Below are 20,552 nucleotides of genomic sequence, written 5' to 3' on the forward strand. Positions count from 1 at the left end.
ATAAGAAAGAATGTCTTAAGATGTAAGTAAGCAGAAATCATGAAAAATAAATAAATATTTGACTACATAAATGTTTAAATTTCTGTATTACAAAAGACACTGTAACAAAAAAGGCAAGCACAAGGTATGAGAAGGTGTTTGAAATATGTGTCATTAACACAAAAATCTGCTACATCAACAAGAAAGAGACAAATAATTCAAGACAAAACTGGGCAAAGAATGTGAACAGAAAATTCACTGAACAGGAAACTCAAATGGCCAATAAACATAAGAAAAAATGTTTAGTCTCACTAAAAATCATTGAAAATATTGATTTAAATATTTTAAAATGATATGCCATTTTACAAAGAGCAGACTGGCAAGAATGAAAAATTGTAGCAATACAAATCTTGGCAAAGATGTGGAAAAAACAAGAATGTACATACACTATAGATAAAAGTATAACAGATTAATACTTAAAAAATAAAAAAGTACTTAAGAAATATATAATCATTAATTAGATTCATAAATGACCATTAGTGACAGTCAAGGAGGGTGAGTAATTAGCTTTTCAGAATCTTAATACCACTGTGGGGCACCTGGGTGTCTCTGTTGGTTAAGTGTCTGACTTCAGCTCAGGTCATGATCTCATAGTTCATGAGTCTGAGGCCCACATTGGGTCTCTGCACTGGTGGTACAGAGCGTGCTTGGGATTCTGTCTCTCTCTGCCCCTGCCCACTTGCACTTTTTCTCTCTTAAAATAAATAAATAAACGTTAAAAAAAAAAAAAACAGAATCTTAATACTACTCAAAGCTTACCAGAAAAATGTTTAAGCATTTTATCAGAAATGCTTATTTTTCACCAAAAAACATAAAATACCTAGGAATAAATCTAACCAAAGAGGTGAAAAATCTATACACTGAAAACTATAGAAAGCTTGTAAAATTGAAAAAAGACACCAAAAAATGGAAATATATTCCATGCTCATGGATTGGAAGAACAAATATTGTTAAAATGTCAATACTACCCAAAGCAATCTACATATTCAATGCAATCCCTATCAAAATAACACCAGCATTCTTCACAGAGCTAGAACAAATAATCCTAAAATTTTTATGGAACGAGAAAAAACCCCAAATAGCCAAAGCAATCTTGAAAAAGAAAACCAAAGCAGGAGGCATCATAATCACAGACTTCAAGCTATACTACAAAGCTGTAATCAACAAGACAGTATGGGACTGGCACAAGAACAGACACTCAGATCAATGGAACAGAATAGAGAACCCAGAAAGTGAACCACAAACATATGGCCAATTAATCTTTGACAAAGCAGGAAAGAATATCCAATGGAATAAAGACAGTCTCTTCAGCAAGTGGTGCTGGGAAAACTGGACAGAGACATGCAGAATAATGAACCTGGACCACTTTCTTACACCAGACACAAAAATAAATGGATGAAAGACCTAATGTAAGACAGGAAGCCATCAAAATCCTCGAGGAGAAAGCAGGCAAAAACCTCTTTGATCTTGACCAAAGCAACTTCTTACTCAACACATCTCTGGAGGCAAGGGAAACAAAAGCAAAAATGAACTACTGGGACCTCATCAAAATAAAAAACTTCTGCACAGTGAAGGAAGCAATCAACAAAACTAAAAGGCAATTGACAGAATGGGAGAAGATATTTGAAAACGACATATCAGATAAAGGGTTAGTATCCAAAATCTATAAAGAACTTATCAAACTCCACACCCAAAAACCAAATAATCCAGTGAAGAAATGGGCAAAAGACATGAATAAACATTTCTCCAAAGAAGACATCCAGCTGGCCAACCAACACATGAGAAAATGCTCATCACTCATCATCAGAGAAATACAAGTCAAAACCACAATGAGATACCACCTCACACCTGTCAGAGTGGCTAACATTAACAATTCAGACAACAACAGATGTTGGCGAAGATGCGAAGAAAGAGGATCTCTTTTGCATTGTTGGTGGGAATCAAGCTGGTGTAGCCACTCTGGAAAACAGTATGGAGGTTCCTCAAAAAACTAAAAATAGAACTACCATATGACCCAGCAATTGCACTACTGGGCATTTTATCCAAGGGATACAGGTGTGCTGTTTCGAAGGGACACATGCACCCCCATGTTTATAGCAGCATTATCAACAATAGCCAAAGTATGGAAAGAGCCCAAATGTCCATCGATAGATGAATGGATAAAGAAGATGTGGTATATATATACAACAGAGTATTACTTGGCAAGCGAAAAGAATGAAATCTTGCCATTTGCAACTACATGGATGGAACTGGAGGGTATTATGCTAAGTGAAATTAGTCGGTCAGAGAAAGACAAAAATCGTATGACTTCACTCATATGAGGACTTTAAGAGACAAAACAGATGAACATAAGGGAAGGGAAACAAAAATAATATAAAAACAGGGAGGGGGACAAAACAGAAGAGACTCATAAATATGGAGAATAACTGAGGGTTACTGGAGGGGTTGTGGGAGGCGGGATGGGCTAAATGGGTAAGGGGCACAAGGAATGTAGTCCTGAAATCATTGTTGTACTATATACTAATTTGGATGTAAATTTAAAAAAATAAAAAATAAAATTAAAAAAAAAGAAATGCTTATTTTTTTTTACCACAAAGAAGTTTTGTATTAAAACATACAAAAATGTTCTATCCTAGTCCAAGTTTAAGAAATTTTTCTTTATAACTGTTTAAAATGAATAATCTGGAAATAAACTCCTCTACCCTATTATCTTTCAATTCCATTTGTAGGTGAAACATCAGGAGACATGTACAGATGTCAACTGAACATTATTTGCACCAAAACATCAGGAGCAATGCAAATGTTCATCAGTATATAAATGAAGAAAATGTTGTGATATAATCATGCCATACAGGCAATGAAAGTGAATTAATTAGACCGATATGTAATAACATGGAGTAAATTTTGAAAACAGGATATTAAGTTTTATTTTATTTATTTATTTTTAATATTTATTTATTTTTGAGAGAAAAAGCATGAACAGGGGAGGGACAGAGTGAGAGGAAGACAGAAGATCCAAAGCAGGGTTTGCATTGTCAGCGCAGAGCCCAGTGCTGGTCTCCAACTCACAAACCATGAGATCATGACCTGAGCCGTAGTCGATCACTCAAGCAACTGAGCCACCCTGGTGCTCAAAGGATATTAAGTTTTAATAAGCAAGTTGCAAAAGTATGATAAATAGTATGATAGCTCACATAAATTTTTATAACACTCTAAGCAGTATTATGAATGCTTATTGGTATATATACCTAGGGTTAAAATATAATACCATATTTGGAATCACACCAAAATTCCTGACAGTAGGAGGTGGATAAAAGAGAGAAGGAAATGTTACTAGAAAGGGAATTAAGGAAATCTCAGTTTCATCTGTAATTTTGTTTTTTTAAAAAATCATGCAAAATATCAGTATTTATTAATATGGCAAGTACATGAGTATTTGTTACATTATCCTTTGTATTTGCTTTCCTGTCTTTTTAAAAAAATTATTTAACCTATAAGTAAAGTCTAAGAATAGAGTGTTGATAGATTTGACTACATAAAAATATAAAGCTTATAAAAAAAAACCTATCATGCACAATAACTTAAAATGAAAATATGTGTAATAATCATGAAAGACAAAGTTTAATATCCTGAAGATACCATAAGTTCATGCAAGTCAATAATCAATGGGCCAAAGGCACTGAGCAAACAACTCAAAGGAGACTCAGTTCAAAAAAAGTATTCTTCTTCATCAATAGTCAAAGATACGAAAATTGAAATTAAAATAACATTCACATTACCCCTTTTAATCCATTTTTAGAAGGATAATAATCAGTTCTAGCTAGAGCAAGGGAGTTTGGACACTCTCACACATTTTTAGTTCAAGTATAAATTATTTCAACACTTCTAAAAAACAGTTTAGCAATACAGGTCAAGAGTCTTAAAAATATTCATATCCCTTAACACAGTGGCTCCATTTCTAGGAATCTATTCTAAAGAAATAATCTGAAATTTGTACAAAACCTAAGATATGCACATCAAATAAATATTGTGGAATTATTTATAAATAGCCTAAATGTCTTAAGACATACACATATATGCCTCCATATGGAAGAATATTAAGAAAACAGGAAAAATCATATTTATGAGGAATGTTTAATGACACAAAACAATGCTATGTCAAATGCCACATTGCAAGATAAAAAATTATTTATATAAAAAGGATTATTTGGAGGATTGCCCATTAAAACAACGAAAAGGAAATATACTGAAATGTTAGCAATGGTTAACTCTGGTTGATGGGACTAGCATATTTGAAATTTTCTGTTAGAAGTTCGTGTTTCTTTTATAGCCAAAGAAAAAAATTATTGCAGAAGTATGACTTTTAGTTACATTGCTTTCTGTAAGTAAATGTAAATGAACAGTATATTTAAAGAAAAATCCATGTTAAGCTCCTCAATTTTCATTATAAAATAAAGATTTTAGAAAGAGGGCAGAAAATCCATTAGTCTACTTTAGAAATGAGGAGGATGGCCTCTGGGAGCAACTGGAGATACCATTAACAATTTCATGCTAGTGCATGTGCGGCCCAGCCCTTCAGAGGGAGCGGCGTTCTGATTATCAGAGACCCAGACAGTTGACAAAATTGATTGGGGATTGCTAAAAGATTGGAATTTGAGAGAGAAGTTTCCTTTATTGACACACATGTTCCAGTTCCCAAAGCATGGAGAAATTCCATATGCCACAGAAATGAGGTCTCAAAACTGCCCATTATGGAAACAAAAAAAAAAAAAAAAAATTAAATTTACTGCTGAAATAAAACATGCCCCATCTGGCTAACATTTGGAGATTTGTTTTCAGTCCACATTGCTACAAACATACTTGACAGGTCCCAGGGTAATTGACTGTAGTGTCAAAGCATAAATAAAACTGAAGCACCAATTCTGGGTATAACAAAAGGAGACATTCTGATGCTCCCCAAGACTTAGATTTAATGTGTTGAGTTGCAGTATTAATACAGTGCTCGAGGAAATAAGTGCATAAATAAGGAGTGTGTTTATTGTATATAGGCTGTAACTATTCACATTCTTAAGGGAAATTTAAGTCTACATGTGTGATGTAAGTGACAAGTGTCGTAGGTCAGCCTCGAGGGAGACCAGGGTGTATCATGGTGTTTGAGAGAGATTAGTTGTGTTGAGCCCTCCCTTTCAGGGCAAGCTAATGAGGATGGGGTAAATGGGAATTGGGTTTGTGATTTGAAAAGCCTAGATTGGGGTGAGGACTTCTAGGCTGTAAGCTGAGAACCAGGAAAATATGATTGGCACTATCTAGGAAGCAAAGGCAAGGTAAAGAGAGAAGATTAAAAAGAAAAAGAAATGAAAAAAAAAACAATGTATGAATAAAATCTAGTGATTAAGAGGTAAACTCCATGAGAATATAAATCATAATAGGAATATGAAGGCAAGGGGGTTGAGAGGGCAGATTGAGGGTGGAATGTAGACACAGATGCAAATGTCTGGGACACCCCTGGCTCAAACACAGAACTGGTTGGGAGAATGGTGGACATTAAAATAAAGTCTGGGCTGGGGCATCTGGGTGGCTCAGTTGGTTAAGCATCTGACTCCTAATTTTGGCTCAGGTCATGATCTCACGGTTCATGAGTTTCAGCCACGCATTGGGCTCCATACTGACAGCATGGAGCCCGCTTGGGATCCTCTCTCTCCCGTTCTCTCTCTGCCCTCCCCTGCTCATGCTCACATTCTCTCTCAAAATAAATAAATAAACTTTAAAAAATAGAGTCTAGGCTTTAAAAAAATTTTTTTTATGTTTATTTACTTTTGAGAGACAGAGAAAGCAAGAGCAGGAGAGGAGCAGAGACCAAACAACATGGTCTGGGGTAATTTACCTCTGCAATTTTATTGCAATCTACGGGAAGTCACTGAAGAGTTTTGAGCAGCAGACATTATTACCCAGCCTGATTTCAAACGATCAACCTGTCTGCCATGTGAAGACTAGATGAGAAAGGGGCAAAAGTGGAATCAGGGAGATCATGAAGACTATTGCCCACCCAGATGAGAAAAGAGAGTAGGTTGAGCTGGGATGGTCCTGGCAGGGATAGAAATGAATGACACATTCAGTATAAATTTTGGAGGTAAAAAGGACATAGCAAGCTAAAGGGTGAGTGTAAGGGTGAGGGAGACTTTTGAATATCTTAAATTTAAAATGTCTGTGAGATGTCCCAGTGTAATTGTCTAGTAGGAAAATCTGTGGTTTAGGCCACAGATGAGGGAATTGTTGGCACAGAGGTGGTGAACACCACAGGAAGATTAAGGCAATCTGACAAGGCAGTCTAGACAGCCAAAGGACCCAATGAAGAATTGAATCCAGAGAGCAGTCCAAAGACAAAAGAAACTCAGAAAGTATAGAGGTCACATGTCTCAAGAGAATCCAAGAAAGAGAGAGAAAGAAAGTGAATGGGATTTGGCAGCCAGGTCAAGGCAGCAAAGTACAAAAAAGTGCCTATCCAATTGGGCAACTTGGAAAAGGCAGTTTTAATGGAGTTTTAAAGGCAAGGTTCAAAATGGAGTTGCTGAAGAAATGAAGAAGGAAGAATGAGGAAGGAGACAGCATCTGTAGAGAAATGTTTTAGAGGCTGGAGTTGAGTGGGTTCACAAATGGAGGAAATATGGAGATGGCTTGGAATGGAATTCTCCAGCACATGTTTGCAAATGTTGGGATGATACAACAGAGAGGGTGAGGGTGATGAACAGATGAAAGAAAGCGATTGCACACAGACACAGATTTGATGGGAGAAACATGAATGAGTTCTGTTTCATGACTTTTCATCTTTTTCAGTGACATAATGGGTAAGGCCATCAGCTGAAAGTGTTGATGGGGGAGGGAGGATGGAATATAGGAAGTTTGAGGAAATAAAGTCTAAAATGAAATTCTCAGACAAAAGAACCACGAAGTTACTAGGGAACTATAGCAGGACTGTCAGACCATGAGAAACATCCATTTGGGATCTGCAGCAATGGACTTAAAGTAAAAATGGAGGGGCGCCTGGGTGGCTCAGTCAGTTAAGCGTCCAACTTCAGCTCGGGTCATGATCTCACGTTTCGTGAGTTTGAGCCCCACGTCAGACTCTGTGCTGATAGTTCAGAGCCTGGAGCCTGCTTTAGATTCTGTGTCTCCCTCTCCCTCTGCCCCTCTCCCACCCATGCTATCTCTCTCTCTCTCTCTCTCTCTCTCTCTCTCTCTCTCAAAAATAAATAAACATTAAAAAAATTGTTTTAATTTAAAGTAAAAAAGGAAATATGATTTTCTCCAGTAGTGATCAGCTATTTAGGTGCTAAAACAGAGTTCATCCAAGCTTGAACTTCTGTCTTTTGGTTGAGTGGTAATTAAATGATGAAAGATCTCAAGGTAGGGGAGATCTTTAAGAAGATAGAGGGCCATGATGCTGACCAAAAGAAAAGGTTTAAAAGACCAAAAAAAAAAAAAAAAGTAGGAAACCCAGTTTGAGAAACAAAAAGATGGTCTTTAGAGCCAAGGGGAAGAAAAAGTTATTTTCTTTTTTTTTAAGTTTATTTCTTTATTTTGAGAGAGATAAGAGAGCACAAGTATGAGAGGGACAGAGAGAGAGGGGGACAGAGGATCCGAAGTGGACTCCATGCTGACAGCAGAGAGACCAATGTGGGGCCCGAACTCATGAGCCATGAGGTTTGAGCCAAAGTCAGATGCTTAACTGACTCAACCACCCAGGCACCCCCTAAAAGTTATTTTCTGAATGAGGAAGAGGATGGATTTCTGTTGAACTTCTCTTCACAAGAATCTCTGCTTCTCCTCTCAGCCCCAACCTGTGCTCTACTACTCCCCTTGGAAACAAGAGTGCAAGCTCATCCATAGCACTACTGGCCAAGGGAAAAGCAGACAGACAATGGCCACCAGGCGAGATGAGGCCAGTGTGACCGTAGCTGTACACCCTACTGCGTGTGTGAGACTTGCAATGCTAGGTGGCTCTGCGAGAGTATTAGCTTAACCCCAAGATGAACTTTTATCATAGTTTCTGCACTATCAGCAGACTTGCAACCCTCCGCCATAGCCACATAACAGTTCATCAGGGATTAACGTGATTAACATAAGAAGACAGGCTCCAAGGTGAAGAGAGTCCTTGAGAACAGCACATCCTCTGGAGATTTTTATAAGCATGCCTTTTGTTGATGTCTTAGGACTACAGAGTTTGGAAGTCTAGCCAGATTCTAAACTTTACCTCCCTAAATGCTGTCTCTACCTTCGTTCATATTTTTTCCCCTTAAGAGCTATACATTATAACAATCTTTAGGACCCTCATTTAAACAGTTCTCTACACACAATTCATATTAAGTGATTGCACATGACTTTATAAATACATTGAACCTAAGTGACCATTAACTATTTAAAAATTAGAAAATTGTTACCCTTACACTTGGCTAATTAATACACACTATCACTATCTCCCTAACCACCACCCACACATATTATGCTCATGTTTTACATAAGCTTTTTTAAAGAAATTAAAATTGGCAGGATAAATATTTTCTCAGTATAGTTTAAAACCTGGTTTATCACATGTATTGTATTTCCTTCATTTTTCACAAGCCAGACTGTCCTATAATGAAGCTTATCAATTTTACTACTGTAGTGAACATTCCTTCACAGTCAGCCAGATGTTCTGCATCAGTCAAGGAAATTAAAAAAACACACACACTTTAGAGAATAGTTAACAAAATAACTCTATTCCTGGGGGAACAGAGGTATGTCACTCCTCCGAAAAGTCTATTTCAATCCAAATAGTCGTTTGGGTTCTTTTCTTAAACGATCAGTGCATGAGTAAAATATTTTACTTTTTCCCTTGATGCTATCATGGATATTGTGTGAGTGCTTACAAATCCCGGCCACTAAACTATTGGAATAAACAGCACTTTATTTCAAGCAAAGAGGAAGCGTGGTAGTTAGGAGCTCAGGATCTGGGTTTGAATCCTGTCTCCAGTGCTTACCAGTTCTTTGATTTAAGTCCTCTGTGCTTCATCTTCCTTAACAAGACACTAATACCCACTTCATAAGGATGTTAAAAGATTTAGAAGACATCATACATGTAGAGCAATTGGGTGGCTCAGTTGGTTAAGCATCCAGCTTTGGCTCAGGTCATGATCTTGTGGTTCATGAGTTCAAGCCCTGTGTCAGGCTCTGTGCTGACAGCTCAGAGCCTGAAGCCCGCTCCAGATTCTGTGTCTCCCTCTCTCTCTGCCCCTCCCCTGATCATGCCTTGTTTCTCTCTCTCTCTCTCTCTCTCTCTCTCTCTCTCTCTCTCTCAAAAATAAACACTGGGGGCGCCTGGGTGGCTCAGTCAGCTAAGCGTCCGACTTCAGCTCAGGTCACGATCTCACAGTTCGTGGGTTCGAGCCCCGCGTCGGGCTCTGTGCTGACAGCTCAGAGCCTGGAGCCTGTTTCGGATTCTGTGTCTCCCTCTCTCTCTGACCCTCCCCCGTTCATGCTCTATCTCTCTCTGTCTCAAAAATAAATAAACGTTAAAAAAAATTAAAAAAAAATAAACACTGAAAATTTTTTTTTAATTTATAAAAAAAGAAGACATAATACATGTAAAATTCTTCGAACAGTGACTAGCACACAGTAAGAGCTCAGTACATGGTAACTAGTATCATTTTATTGTACTTCCTCTGCAAGACCCCTTAAACAAAATGAATAACAAAGGTTTCATCCTTTGAGACTGAGATCTATTTTCACAATAGCCAAAAATTTATGTAGGCCCAGGTCTATTATAAAAGGAGACTGTTCATACTGAATAATAGTTATTGTTTAGCAAAAGCTGGGTTTCACTAAAGTAATGAAACTTTTGTACATGGCTCATGAATATACCCTACAAAATAGTTTTGGAAGAGACTTCTAAAAATGTTTTGAGCAGAGGCTGTGTCACTAAAATATGAGCAGTCTTTCAAATTTAACACTCATTTCAAAATATAAAATCCTGTTTTTTTTAATGTAAAAACTCAGCAATTTAAGTATCTCAGTAATTGACATATCAAGAAAGAGAACAGTCAGTGGCACTATTTGCCTTTTTTTAAAAGATTCTGTACATTGCGTGTAGATTAGCAAACTCTTGGTTCTAGGGAGACATTACCACATTACCTCTTTCCTTTAGGGATTACGAAGTAACCTTTATTTTTTTTTAAAATTCAGTATACAAATATTTCCTAAAGTCTAATTATTTTCAATATATTGTTACATTGTTATGCTATCTTCACTACAATTTGGGGTTATTACTGAAGGCCATTCCTAGAGATAGGAGCCTTTTTTAAAAAGTTCTTTGCTAAATACAGTCAATAGAATCATTTGATGCCTCATTCCAGGGGCTGGTAATTCCTTCTACACAGTCTCCCTTGTAGCCATGACAAATTGCTCATGCTCAGTGTGAGCCCCTTTCTTCATGGTCTTTTCCCAGAGCTGATGGGAAACATTAGAACACCACCCCCACTCCAGTGCTGCTGAGTAGTTCTTAGACCTTAGTCCATGCACGAGTCCCTGGAGACCTTGTTTAAATGCAAGTTCCTGGGACCTCTGTGGATCTTGCAAGTGGTAATTTTGGGGGTGGGCCTGGGACTCTGCATTTCTGACACACATGATCCAGGTGATTCTGAGGTAGAAGGTCCCACCAACTATTCTTATGGAAATACTGGAAGAGAGGCAAAGGCAACTGGAATCCAATTGACTCAGCTTGAGCTGAGCACATCTCTCCCACCGACATGCATTGGGCATCTGGGCAAGTTGGTTAACCTCATCAAAGCTTAACTTCTTCATCTATAAACTAGGAACAAATTCATCTGCCCGATAGTGTTGCTAGGAAGGCATTATGAGATGATGCATCTAGTTAAACACCCGGCAGAGCACCTAGCACAGTGAGTGCCCCATAAACAGCATCTATAAAATCATTGCTTTATAACCTTTGAGGCTGTGGTTAAGTCACCTGTTTAGTTTTCTCTTTTTTGGATTTGTAACAACTTAGATATCTTTATGGCCCTGCTCTGACTTTGTAAGAACTGAACGTTGTAGTCTGTGTCTGATCAGGGCCCAGGTACCTCATTATAAACCTATATATGTGTCTAATGATTCCCCAAATGGGCACACCTCGTTGCACCCTTTAATTTCAGCATCTCATTAGTGTTCCATTTGCTCACTTTGTTATTTCCCATTCCCTCACTAGTGTCCCCTTCCTTTTTTTTTTTTTTTTGCCTTTCCTTTCGGTCCCCACATCTTCCTATGCCCATTTCTTTATTCACGGCATTAAATCCTTCCTTTTATGCTTGTCATGATTCCTTCCTTTCTGCACAGCTCATTACATCCCTCCATCTGTGAACCTCATTATGCCATCCCATTTTTATCTTGTTACATCCTCATCATGCACATATTATTAGCTCCTCCATTCATGCATAGCACTGCATTCTTTCTCTCTGCTTCTTATCATGACCTGCCCTTTCCACCCTTCCCATTTAATGCTTCCATTTATAAATCACATTACATCCCCCCCAAATGCCTTCATCATTACACCCATCCATTTATGCATCTCATTACTTTTGCCCATGCACATTTCTATGTGCATTTCTATTTGTACATCTCATTATGGCCCCATCAAACATGCACATGTCATTACTCCCCTTTCAAATGTTAATGTTGCATTACATCCTTCTATGTTTGCATCTCATTACATCCAATATTCCTAGGTTTGACAACAAACTAACAAAGACAGATAAGTGTGTTACTTGCTTTTAGAAAACAAAATATGTTTCTCAGGCGCCTAACATCAGTGTTTCTTAAACAAGTCACTCATTTCAGAAAGATTTACATATTTATCTAGCTAAGAGATTAAAAAAAAAAACACCCTCTATTTTATATGCATAAAAAAGAGCTCCTTATCTTGTTTTGTTCAACTCATGGTCATTATCACTACTTTGTATTATTTCTGTACAGTTTACAAAGTGATGCAATTATCCATGAATTTATTTGTGGCAACAACCCTCTGAAAGAGACAGCTTAGGGATCCCAGTCATTTTACAGAATGAGAATTGCATTGAAAGCACCAGGAAATTAAGTTATTTCCCAAGAACTGCTAGTGAATGGCAGTGGCGGGGCTCAAAGTCAGATCTTCTGTCTCCAAAATCTACATTCTTTATGCCATACCACTCCGCAGAAAAAAAAAAAAATCCCTTATTTCTATGTATCATGTGTCATTTAATCCATTCCATAACACTTCCCTATGACATACGCTGGTGTTTGCACGCTTTAGGTGCAAACCTAAAGCTTTAGGTTTGCTTTATTTTCTTTTCTAAAACAAAATAACATAACATTAATGCTTTGAAATAAAACACTTAGCATTTTGTGTTCATCTCTTTGTCCCTGAGTTTGAAGAACTAGATTACAAGAAGCTTTAGTGCGGAGTCCCCCAACAAGAAGAAATGCACATAGACTAAGATGTAAAAGTCAAGAGAAAGAGATGGTCCTTTGCTGATCTTCCCCACCAAGACCAGCCTCATACAGGCAAAATAAGGGGACTTCCCTATAAGAGATTTGAGGGATACCAAGGAAGCCCCCCACCAGGTTCTGCACCTTTCTTCCTGACAGATCCTAAACCTGGCCAGTCTCTGCTTCATTGAACTGTGTTCTCTGCCTCACTTTTATTTTCTATTTTATTATGAAACAGCTCATAAATTCAGTAAAGTGCAGAAAGATGATACCCATTCCCATCACAAGATAGAAGAGATGTTTACATTTCTTCCATATTTACTTCAAATATTCCCCTTTGCCAGAAGAAAGGAATTGCAAATATTCTCTTGAGGTTGGTGTGTATTATTTCTATTTCCACAGATATTTTTGTACTGTTGTTTTAAAATTTTACATATGTGTTATAGTGCACATATCTTTTGCATATCCTTTCTGTGCTTAACATTATGTTTTAAAAATATATCTGTCTGTTCACACATGTGAAGCTAGCTCATTCATTTTAGTATCTATAAAGTTTTCCATTGCGTAAATAGACCAGAGTTTACTTTATCCATTTCTCTATGAGGGGGTAGTGCAACATCACATCTGCCTTGTTCTCTTATTACTTCATCAGTGCTGAGTGCTGTGCTCTACCCATTGAATGACTAAGTGGAGACATTTGAAATTCTCACATCATGGGAAGCAATGCCTTCTCCATAGATCCATAGCAAAGTACGTTTTTTTCCCCATTGTAACTGCTCCAAGTAGTAAACACATCAACAAAATGATAGTTCTTAAGTAAAACTGGACTCTGGCCAAATGTTGGTATGTACTTGTGTATTAAAATAATTGTACCTAAAATGGGTGGTCTGATTCCCAGATCTTGGGATACTTCTTATGTTAGCAAAAGGCAATAAAGATGGAAAAAAATGCAATATTTGCCACAGAAATGTGGTTGATTTTTCCTCTGGTTAAGAAGCAATGGTTTAAGGAGTCATTGGAGACTACTTACTGCCAGCCTCTGATGCAAGCAGACCAATATGACTGTGGCCACCAAAAGTATGGCCTATTTCAGATATAAGAAAGGACTGTTAGATAGTAATCCTTCCAGAAACTTCAGAGCCTAGAAAAGCCTTCCATTGTGGTGCAGAAAAGAAATTCTTCATATTGTGCTGGTGGGAATGTAAATTGGATCATTCTGACAAGTAATTTAACAGAACTTAGTGAAGTTAAGGATATGCATTATGTTCAATTTTTAATGCCTCATGCAAACAAGATTTCTGGAGCAGAGCAGATTATTTACAGCTAATAACCTCACTGACTCCCCTTTGCTTCCATTATTAATCCTGGGCAACACAATGAGAACCTGGTGTCATCCTACACATGCAAAGGTCCATACCGTAGGAAAAGAAATACTGAGAATATGAATGTGGATATTTATATGGTGGGGTGGGGGTGGCCAGCACCCCCACTCATCTGAAAGAAGGAGGGAAAAATATTTGCTCCTTGGGAAAGATTCTGGGTTTTTCTACCTTTTGGAATATAAATAAATCACTCCAGGGCGAGGATAAGACCAGTGTCTCCAGCTTGACAGCTTAGACATGTCTCTAAATCCTGGGTCTCATCCCCACCTTGAGATGTAAACACACACTTCTGGGAAGATAAATCTCTCTAAATGGTCTCTCACTTTCGAATAAGTCATAAATTAACTTCTCAAGCTTGTTCTTTTAGCCCGAGTCCCAAGTTTTAGTAAAATTTGCTCAGAAAGCCCAAACTATGCAGAAACATAAAAAAAAAAAAACCAACAGATTTTCTGTACATTCTTAAGCATACCCTGTGATCTAATAATTCCACTTCTTTTTTTAATTTTTTTTAATGTTTATTTTTGACAGAGAGAGAGAGACAGAGCATGAGTAGGGGAGGGGCAAAGAGAGAGAGAGACACACACAGAATCCAAAGCAAGCTCCAGGCTCTGAGCTGTCAGCACAGAGCCTGACATGGGGCTCAAACTCACGGACCATGAGATCATGACTTGAGCCGAATTGAGATGCTTAACCCACTGAGCCACCCAGTCGCCCCAACAATTCCACTTCTGCATGATTATCCAGAAAAATTCTTACGTCCACAAGGGGATGTGTATGAGGATATTCATTGTTGCATGGTTCATGTAAGTGTAAACATGGGGCACAGTTGGCGCCTATCACTAGAGGAATGGTTACATTAAAATGCGACAGTGGCAGATGTGCACCACATCATTCTATGGCAGTGGCAACAAACTAAGTACACATACGATGCCATGTACTCTTTTTTTTTTTTTTAATTTTTTTTTTAACGTTTATTTATTTTTAAGACAGAGAGAGACAGAGCATGAACGGGGGAGGGGCAGAGAGAGAGGGAGACACAGAAGGGGAAGCAGGCTCCAGGCTCTGAGCCATCAGCCCAGAGCCCAACGCGGGGCTCGAACCCATGGACCGCGAGATCATGACCTGAGCTGAAGTCGGACGCTTAACCGACTGAGCCACCCAGGCGCCCCACGATGCCATGTACTCTTGAGAGTAACAAGCAAGAAATGGAATGTGGTCCATGGCATAACATTTATGAAAATGAAAAACACAGTAAGCATATTTTTCAAGAACCCAGACATGTTTGAAGAAATATATCAAACCCAAAATCACTTACGTAAAGGGGACGTGGAGCATCTGGGAATGAGAATGGTATCAGGGATAATGAGGGGGAAATAAGAGAAAATAACCTGCATGGCTGCAGACTATGGTTATGTTGCTAACTGACTTCCAGAGGAGAAAAAGAAAGCCCCTTCACTGAGCTCATTCCATATCAGCACCCTCTTTGGTCTAGTACCACGTGGTAGTACAGTAATCTCCCTGCTGTATTCTTGGAGATACATTCCAAGACCCCCAGTGGATCCCTGAAACCATGGATAGTACTGAGCCAAATATATACTATGCTTTTTCCTCTACATACATACCTATGATAAAGGTTAGTTTATAAATTAGGACACCTGAAAAACAAATAATCCAGTGAAGAAATGGGCAGAAAACACGAATAGACACTTCTCTAAAGAAGACATCCAGATGGCCAATAGGCACAAGAAAAGATGCTCAACGTTGCTCCTCTTCAGGGAAATACAAATCAAAACCACACTCAGATATCACCTCACGCCGGTCAGAGTGGCTAAAATGAACAAATCAGGAGACTATAGATGCTGGAGAGGATGTGGAGAAACGGGAACCCTCTTGCACTATTGGTGGGAATGCAAACTGGTGCAGCTGCTCTGGAAAACAGTGTGCAGGTTCCTCAAAAAGTTGAAAATAGACCTACCCTATGACCCAGCAGTAGCACTGCTAGGAATTTACCCAAGGGATACAGGAGTACTGATGCATAGGGGCACTTGTACCCCAATGTTTATAGCAGCACTCTCAACAATAGCCAAATTATGGAAAGAACCTAAATGTCCATCAACTGATGAATGGATTAAAAAATTGTGGTTTATATACACAATGGAGTACTATGTGGCAATGAGAAAGAATGAAATATGGCCCTTTGTAGCAACGTGTATGGAACTGGAGAGTGTGATGCTAAGTGAAATAAGCCATACAGAGAAAGACAGATACCATATGTTTTCACTCTTATGTGGATCCTGAGAAACTTAACAGGAACCCATGGGGGAGGGGAAGGGAAAAAAAAAGAGGTTAGAGTGGGAGAGAGCCAAAGCATAAGGGACTCTTAAAAAATGAGAACAAACTGAGGGCTGATGGGGGGTGGGAGGGAGGAGAGGGTGGGTGATGGGTATTGAAGAGGGCATCTTTTGGGATGAGCACTGGGTGTTGTATGGAAACCAATTTGACAATAAATTTCATATATTTAAAAAAAATAATACAAATGACAAAAAAATTTATAAATTAGGCACAGTAAGAGATCAACAACAAATAATAATGAAATAGAATAATATAGCAATATACTACAATAAAACTTATGTGAGTGTAGTCTCTCAGAATATCTTATTATACTGTACTCACTATTCTTCTTGTAGTGACAGGAGGTGATAAAGTGCCTAGTGAGGAGATGAACTGTGGTGAATGATGCAGGGAGTATGACGTAGTAGCTTTAGGCTACAACTGACCTACTGATGATACATCAGAAGAAGGATTATCTGCTTCCAGGCTGGGGTTGACAGTGGGTAACTGAAACTTTGGAGAGTGAAACCACAGATAAGGGGGGACTACTGGACACAGCAGTGCTAAATGCTCAATATACAGTTATTAAATGCAGGTGGCAACCATTGATGCTGGCTGTCATGCCAGTGGTTCCAATGATTACATTTTACTGCTATCACCACTGTAAAAATGTCAAATTTTCTTCATATTTTGAACACTGGTAATCTTTTGCCCTTGCTTCCACTCTGATTAAAAAATACTTTGCTGCCTTTAATGGACTAAATTTTAAAAGAAATTAGGTTCATAAAGAAAGTAATTGTGGGTTTAGCAAACATTTATGAAGCTTCACCCAATTTTCCACCTTTAGTTTCCACTCAATCCATATGCTTACATTAGCTTTTGCCTAAACTGCTTTTTTTAAACTCTTATAATGTTTACTGCCAACATTTTATATTCACATTATTTTCTCATGATCCCTAGGTGAATGTGAAAACTTTACTTTTTGAATCAAATCAAATAATCTATCATATTTGTTGGTTCTTACATGAAAGAGTTCTTCAAAACTTCTCTCGGAAATGAATCAAACATGCTTTCTTCCAGCCACTTGGAGCCAGACCCATGGTTGGAATTGCCACAACTTGCCAACAAGCAGTGTCCCAACACACTGGTACTCAAAGGATAGGGAAAAAGTCAAGTCTATTCTGTGATCTATAGTACTAGTAAGGAGCTGGCCACATTAACCTTATATACTCATATGTACCTAGAGTTCCCTTATTAGTCTGGGATAGAGAAAGGAGAGACAATGGAACAGAGTGCGTGTGTGACACCTACATTGAATACAGAATTATGTTATGAGTGCTTCTGGCTCAACACCCTTGCTGCCTCTGCTCAGAGCCTGTCTCCCACCTGTTGCCCACTCCTTCCTCACACATCCCAGCCTTCTGCCAACTTTCAGATAAGCCTAAACAGCTTCAATTTTCACGCCTCTTCTCTTCTTTCCAAGTTGTACAATTTGGAATAATAATGTCTCTGATCTTCAAGAATGGAATTTTTGCTCTTGCAACCAGATTGTATATGTTGTCATTTGAAGCCAAACTACTGTGGAAAAGTATAAACATATGCACAAGAGGATTGAAAAATTCCTCAAATACCGATTAATGGAAACAAATCAGTCATCCTCATCTGTTCCCAAGGATGTAGGGTTAACCACCAGTCATTGCACATCAGAATAACCCAGGAGCTTGTTTAGAAATTCAGATTCCCAGGCACAAACACAGGCTAGTCACATTAGGTTTCTAGGAATGGAACCTGTGTTTGATGTTTGTAACAAGTTTCCCTGGGATTCCAGATACCGACACCTCCTGAGAACCAGTGATTTGGAAAAGCTGAGAACAAGCAGTCAACATGCTATATTGATGGATTTAGACAAATATTCTTCAATTACTAACATTTTATTCTAAAAACTTGTTTTATAAAATTAAATAAAATGAATTCCTGTAACACACATAGAGATGCAGATATATTTTTTAAAAATATAACTGAAAGGGCTTAGTGGGCATAATTGAATAGACATGAAAGTTTAAAACCTAAATGCTACTGTTGATATAAATGGGAGATAAAATCTGTGTGTCTCAATTAGTAAACATTTACAAAGATTCATTGAACATCTATTATGAGCAAAGTGATATATTCAGTATTTTCAGAAGCTGTAAAATAATATGGAAATTAATCTTCTTGGGGTGCCTGGGTGGCTCAGTCGGTTAAGCGTGCGACTTTGGCTCAGGTCATGATCTCACAGTTTGTGAGTTTGAGCCCCGCATCGGGCTCAATGCTGACAGCTCAGAGCCTGGAGCCTGCTTCGGATTCTGTGTTACCTCTCTCTCTGGCCCTCCCCTGCTCACTCTCTCTCTTTCTCAACAATAAAAGAAAAAAGAAAAGAAAAGAAAGCAATTAGTCTCCTTGCCAAGGGGGCTTTAATCCAGTTGAGAGCTGAAAGAGTCACACCAGAAGAAGATAAAATCATAACCAATCACAAATAAAGATGTATTTCAGCTTTCCTCTGTGAGGAATACTATGCACCCAATGCATTATTGTATCACATCCTTGGAATATAGGACAATGTCTCCTTCATCTATTTATCCTTGGTTCCTGACACCAGGTGCTATAAATACTAATTGCTATAAATTGAATAGTAATATTTTTCAGAAGTTGATTTAAAAATTAAATTATAGCATAAATATTCTTTAGAGTTTCTTTTGCTAGTTTATTCATTCAGTGCACAGTATGTTTCTTACAAGATGCTATGTATGCTTGCACAATGTGGGACAATATGAATAACATAAAGATAAGTGATATAAGGATGACTCATTAATTTTTTCCCTCAATAAATTTTTGCACACCCTGGACTCCAAATAGTTAGAATTCGTACACTAGAAATAGCTGTAAAGACATAAAGCCCTCCTATTTTGTGCAAATATTGGAGATTGTTAAAAAAGTAAAAAACCTCTTGTTTACATATCTTAAAGCATACTTGAAGTATGTGCCTAGAGTTGATCCCATTAACCATAGGCACACAGAACACATGAGGCAATCCTATGTTTTGTATCTGTGCAAAAAATAGCTTTAAACAGAATTTAAATGTACCAGAACCCAAAGTTCTTCCAGATGTATGCTTTCACTGATTTCTGGAAAATTGTTTCCCCATACCCTCTCACACTACATCGACCACTGTATAAGACCCAGAGGCCACTTTGCACTTTTACAGAATCCATAGCATTGACTCATGCTGTCGTTATCATCAAAATAACGTTGTAAATATCCTCTCATCTTTCCAGGCTATTTGGCTATTTTTCCCCTAAGAGGCTTTGCAAGAGACTTTTTATATAGTTCTCCAAATTCCTACTCCCGTTAATGATTTTTAAAAAAATAGAGAAGCGTTCATTTAATCGGCTATTTAAAAACATCATTTTTCCTCCAGGGACCTCTATCCCTTTTGAATTCGATGGTATTTATCAAGAAAACCTTTCTTACTGTATTCTTACTATGATTATGTATCTTTTTCTTTATATTCTTCTGGTTTTATTGAGGCCTGATTTGGAGCGTTCTCAGAAGAATGTGACCTCTCTAAGTAAAATCATCATTTTCATTGAGAATTGGCCAACAGGGTGTCTGTCACCTTCCCTTCTTCATGGCACAATGTCGGTATTGAGTCTTTGTGCTACATAACAAATTACCCAAACCTAGAAACTTAAAAAAACATATATTTGTTATCCCACAGTTTCCTTGGGTCAGGAGTCTGCTTGTGACTTAGCTGGGTCTTCTGCTCAGGGTCTCACAAAGCTGCAGTCAAGATATTGGCTGGGCTGTGATCTCATTTAGAGGTTTGACTGGGAAGGGTCTGCTTCCAAACGTGGTTAAGCTGTTGGCAGATATCATTATTTGGGATTGTAGGACTAAAGACCTGGAACTCTTACTGGCTATTGGCTGAAGGCTGCCTTGAGGTCCAAGAGGCCACCCACAGTTACATGCCTTGTGGCTCTGTCCATAGGCACTTCATAGCATGGCCTTGCTTCTTCAGGCCAACAGGAGAGTCTCCCTTATGCATCTGCTAACAAGATAGGTCTGTGTGTGTGTGTGTGTGTGTGTGTGTGTGTGTGTGTGTGTAGTGTGTGTGTGGTGTGTATGTGTTTGTGTACATAATAACATAATCATGGGATTGATATCATCTTTGTCATTTTCTCAGAAGCAAGTCACAGGTCTCTCCCACACCTAAGAAGGGTTTACATGAAGGAATAAGCACCAGAAGATGGGAATTATGGTGTGTGT

The 20,552-nt window shown here is 38.2% G+C and overlaps 1 protein-coding gene across 6 annotated transcripts in view; it reads left to right on the plus strand.

The window, feature by feature from the left end:
* Nucleotides 1-20,552, plus strand: part of VEPH1 (ventricular zone expressed PH domain containing 1) — a 245,072-nt gene that overhangs the window by 185,701 nt on the left and 38,819 nt on the right. Inside the window, exon 11 of one of the 6 annotated variants that reach the window (XM_060639070.3) lies at nucleotides 2,769-2,955. The exons of the other annotated variants lie outside the window; for them this stretch is intronic. Within the exon in view, the coding sequence (XP_060495053.2) occupies nucleotides 2,769-2,804 (36 nt within the window). The 3' untranslated portion in view covers nucleotides 2,805-2,955. Of the gene's footprint in view, nucleotides 1-2,768; nucleotides 2,956-20,552 lie in introns of those variants that run through there. 6 annotated transcript variants of the gene reach the window in all.

This window comes from Panthera onca, chromosome C2 (genome assembly GCF_046562875.1).
Source record: "Panthera onca isolate mPanOnc1 chromosome C2, mPanOnc1 haplotype 2, whole genome shotgun sequence".
Lineage (NCBI taxonomy): Eukaryota > Metazoa > Chordata > Mammalia > Carnivora > Felidae > Panthera > Panthera onca.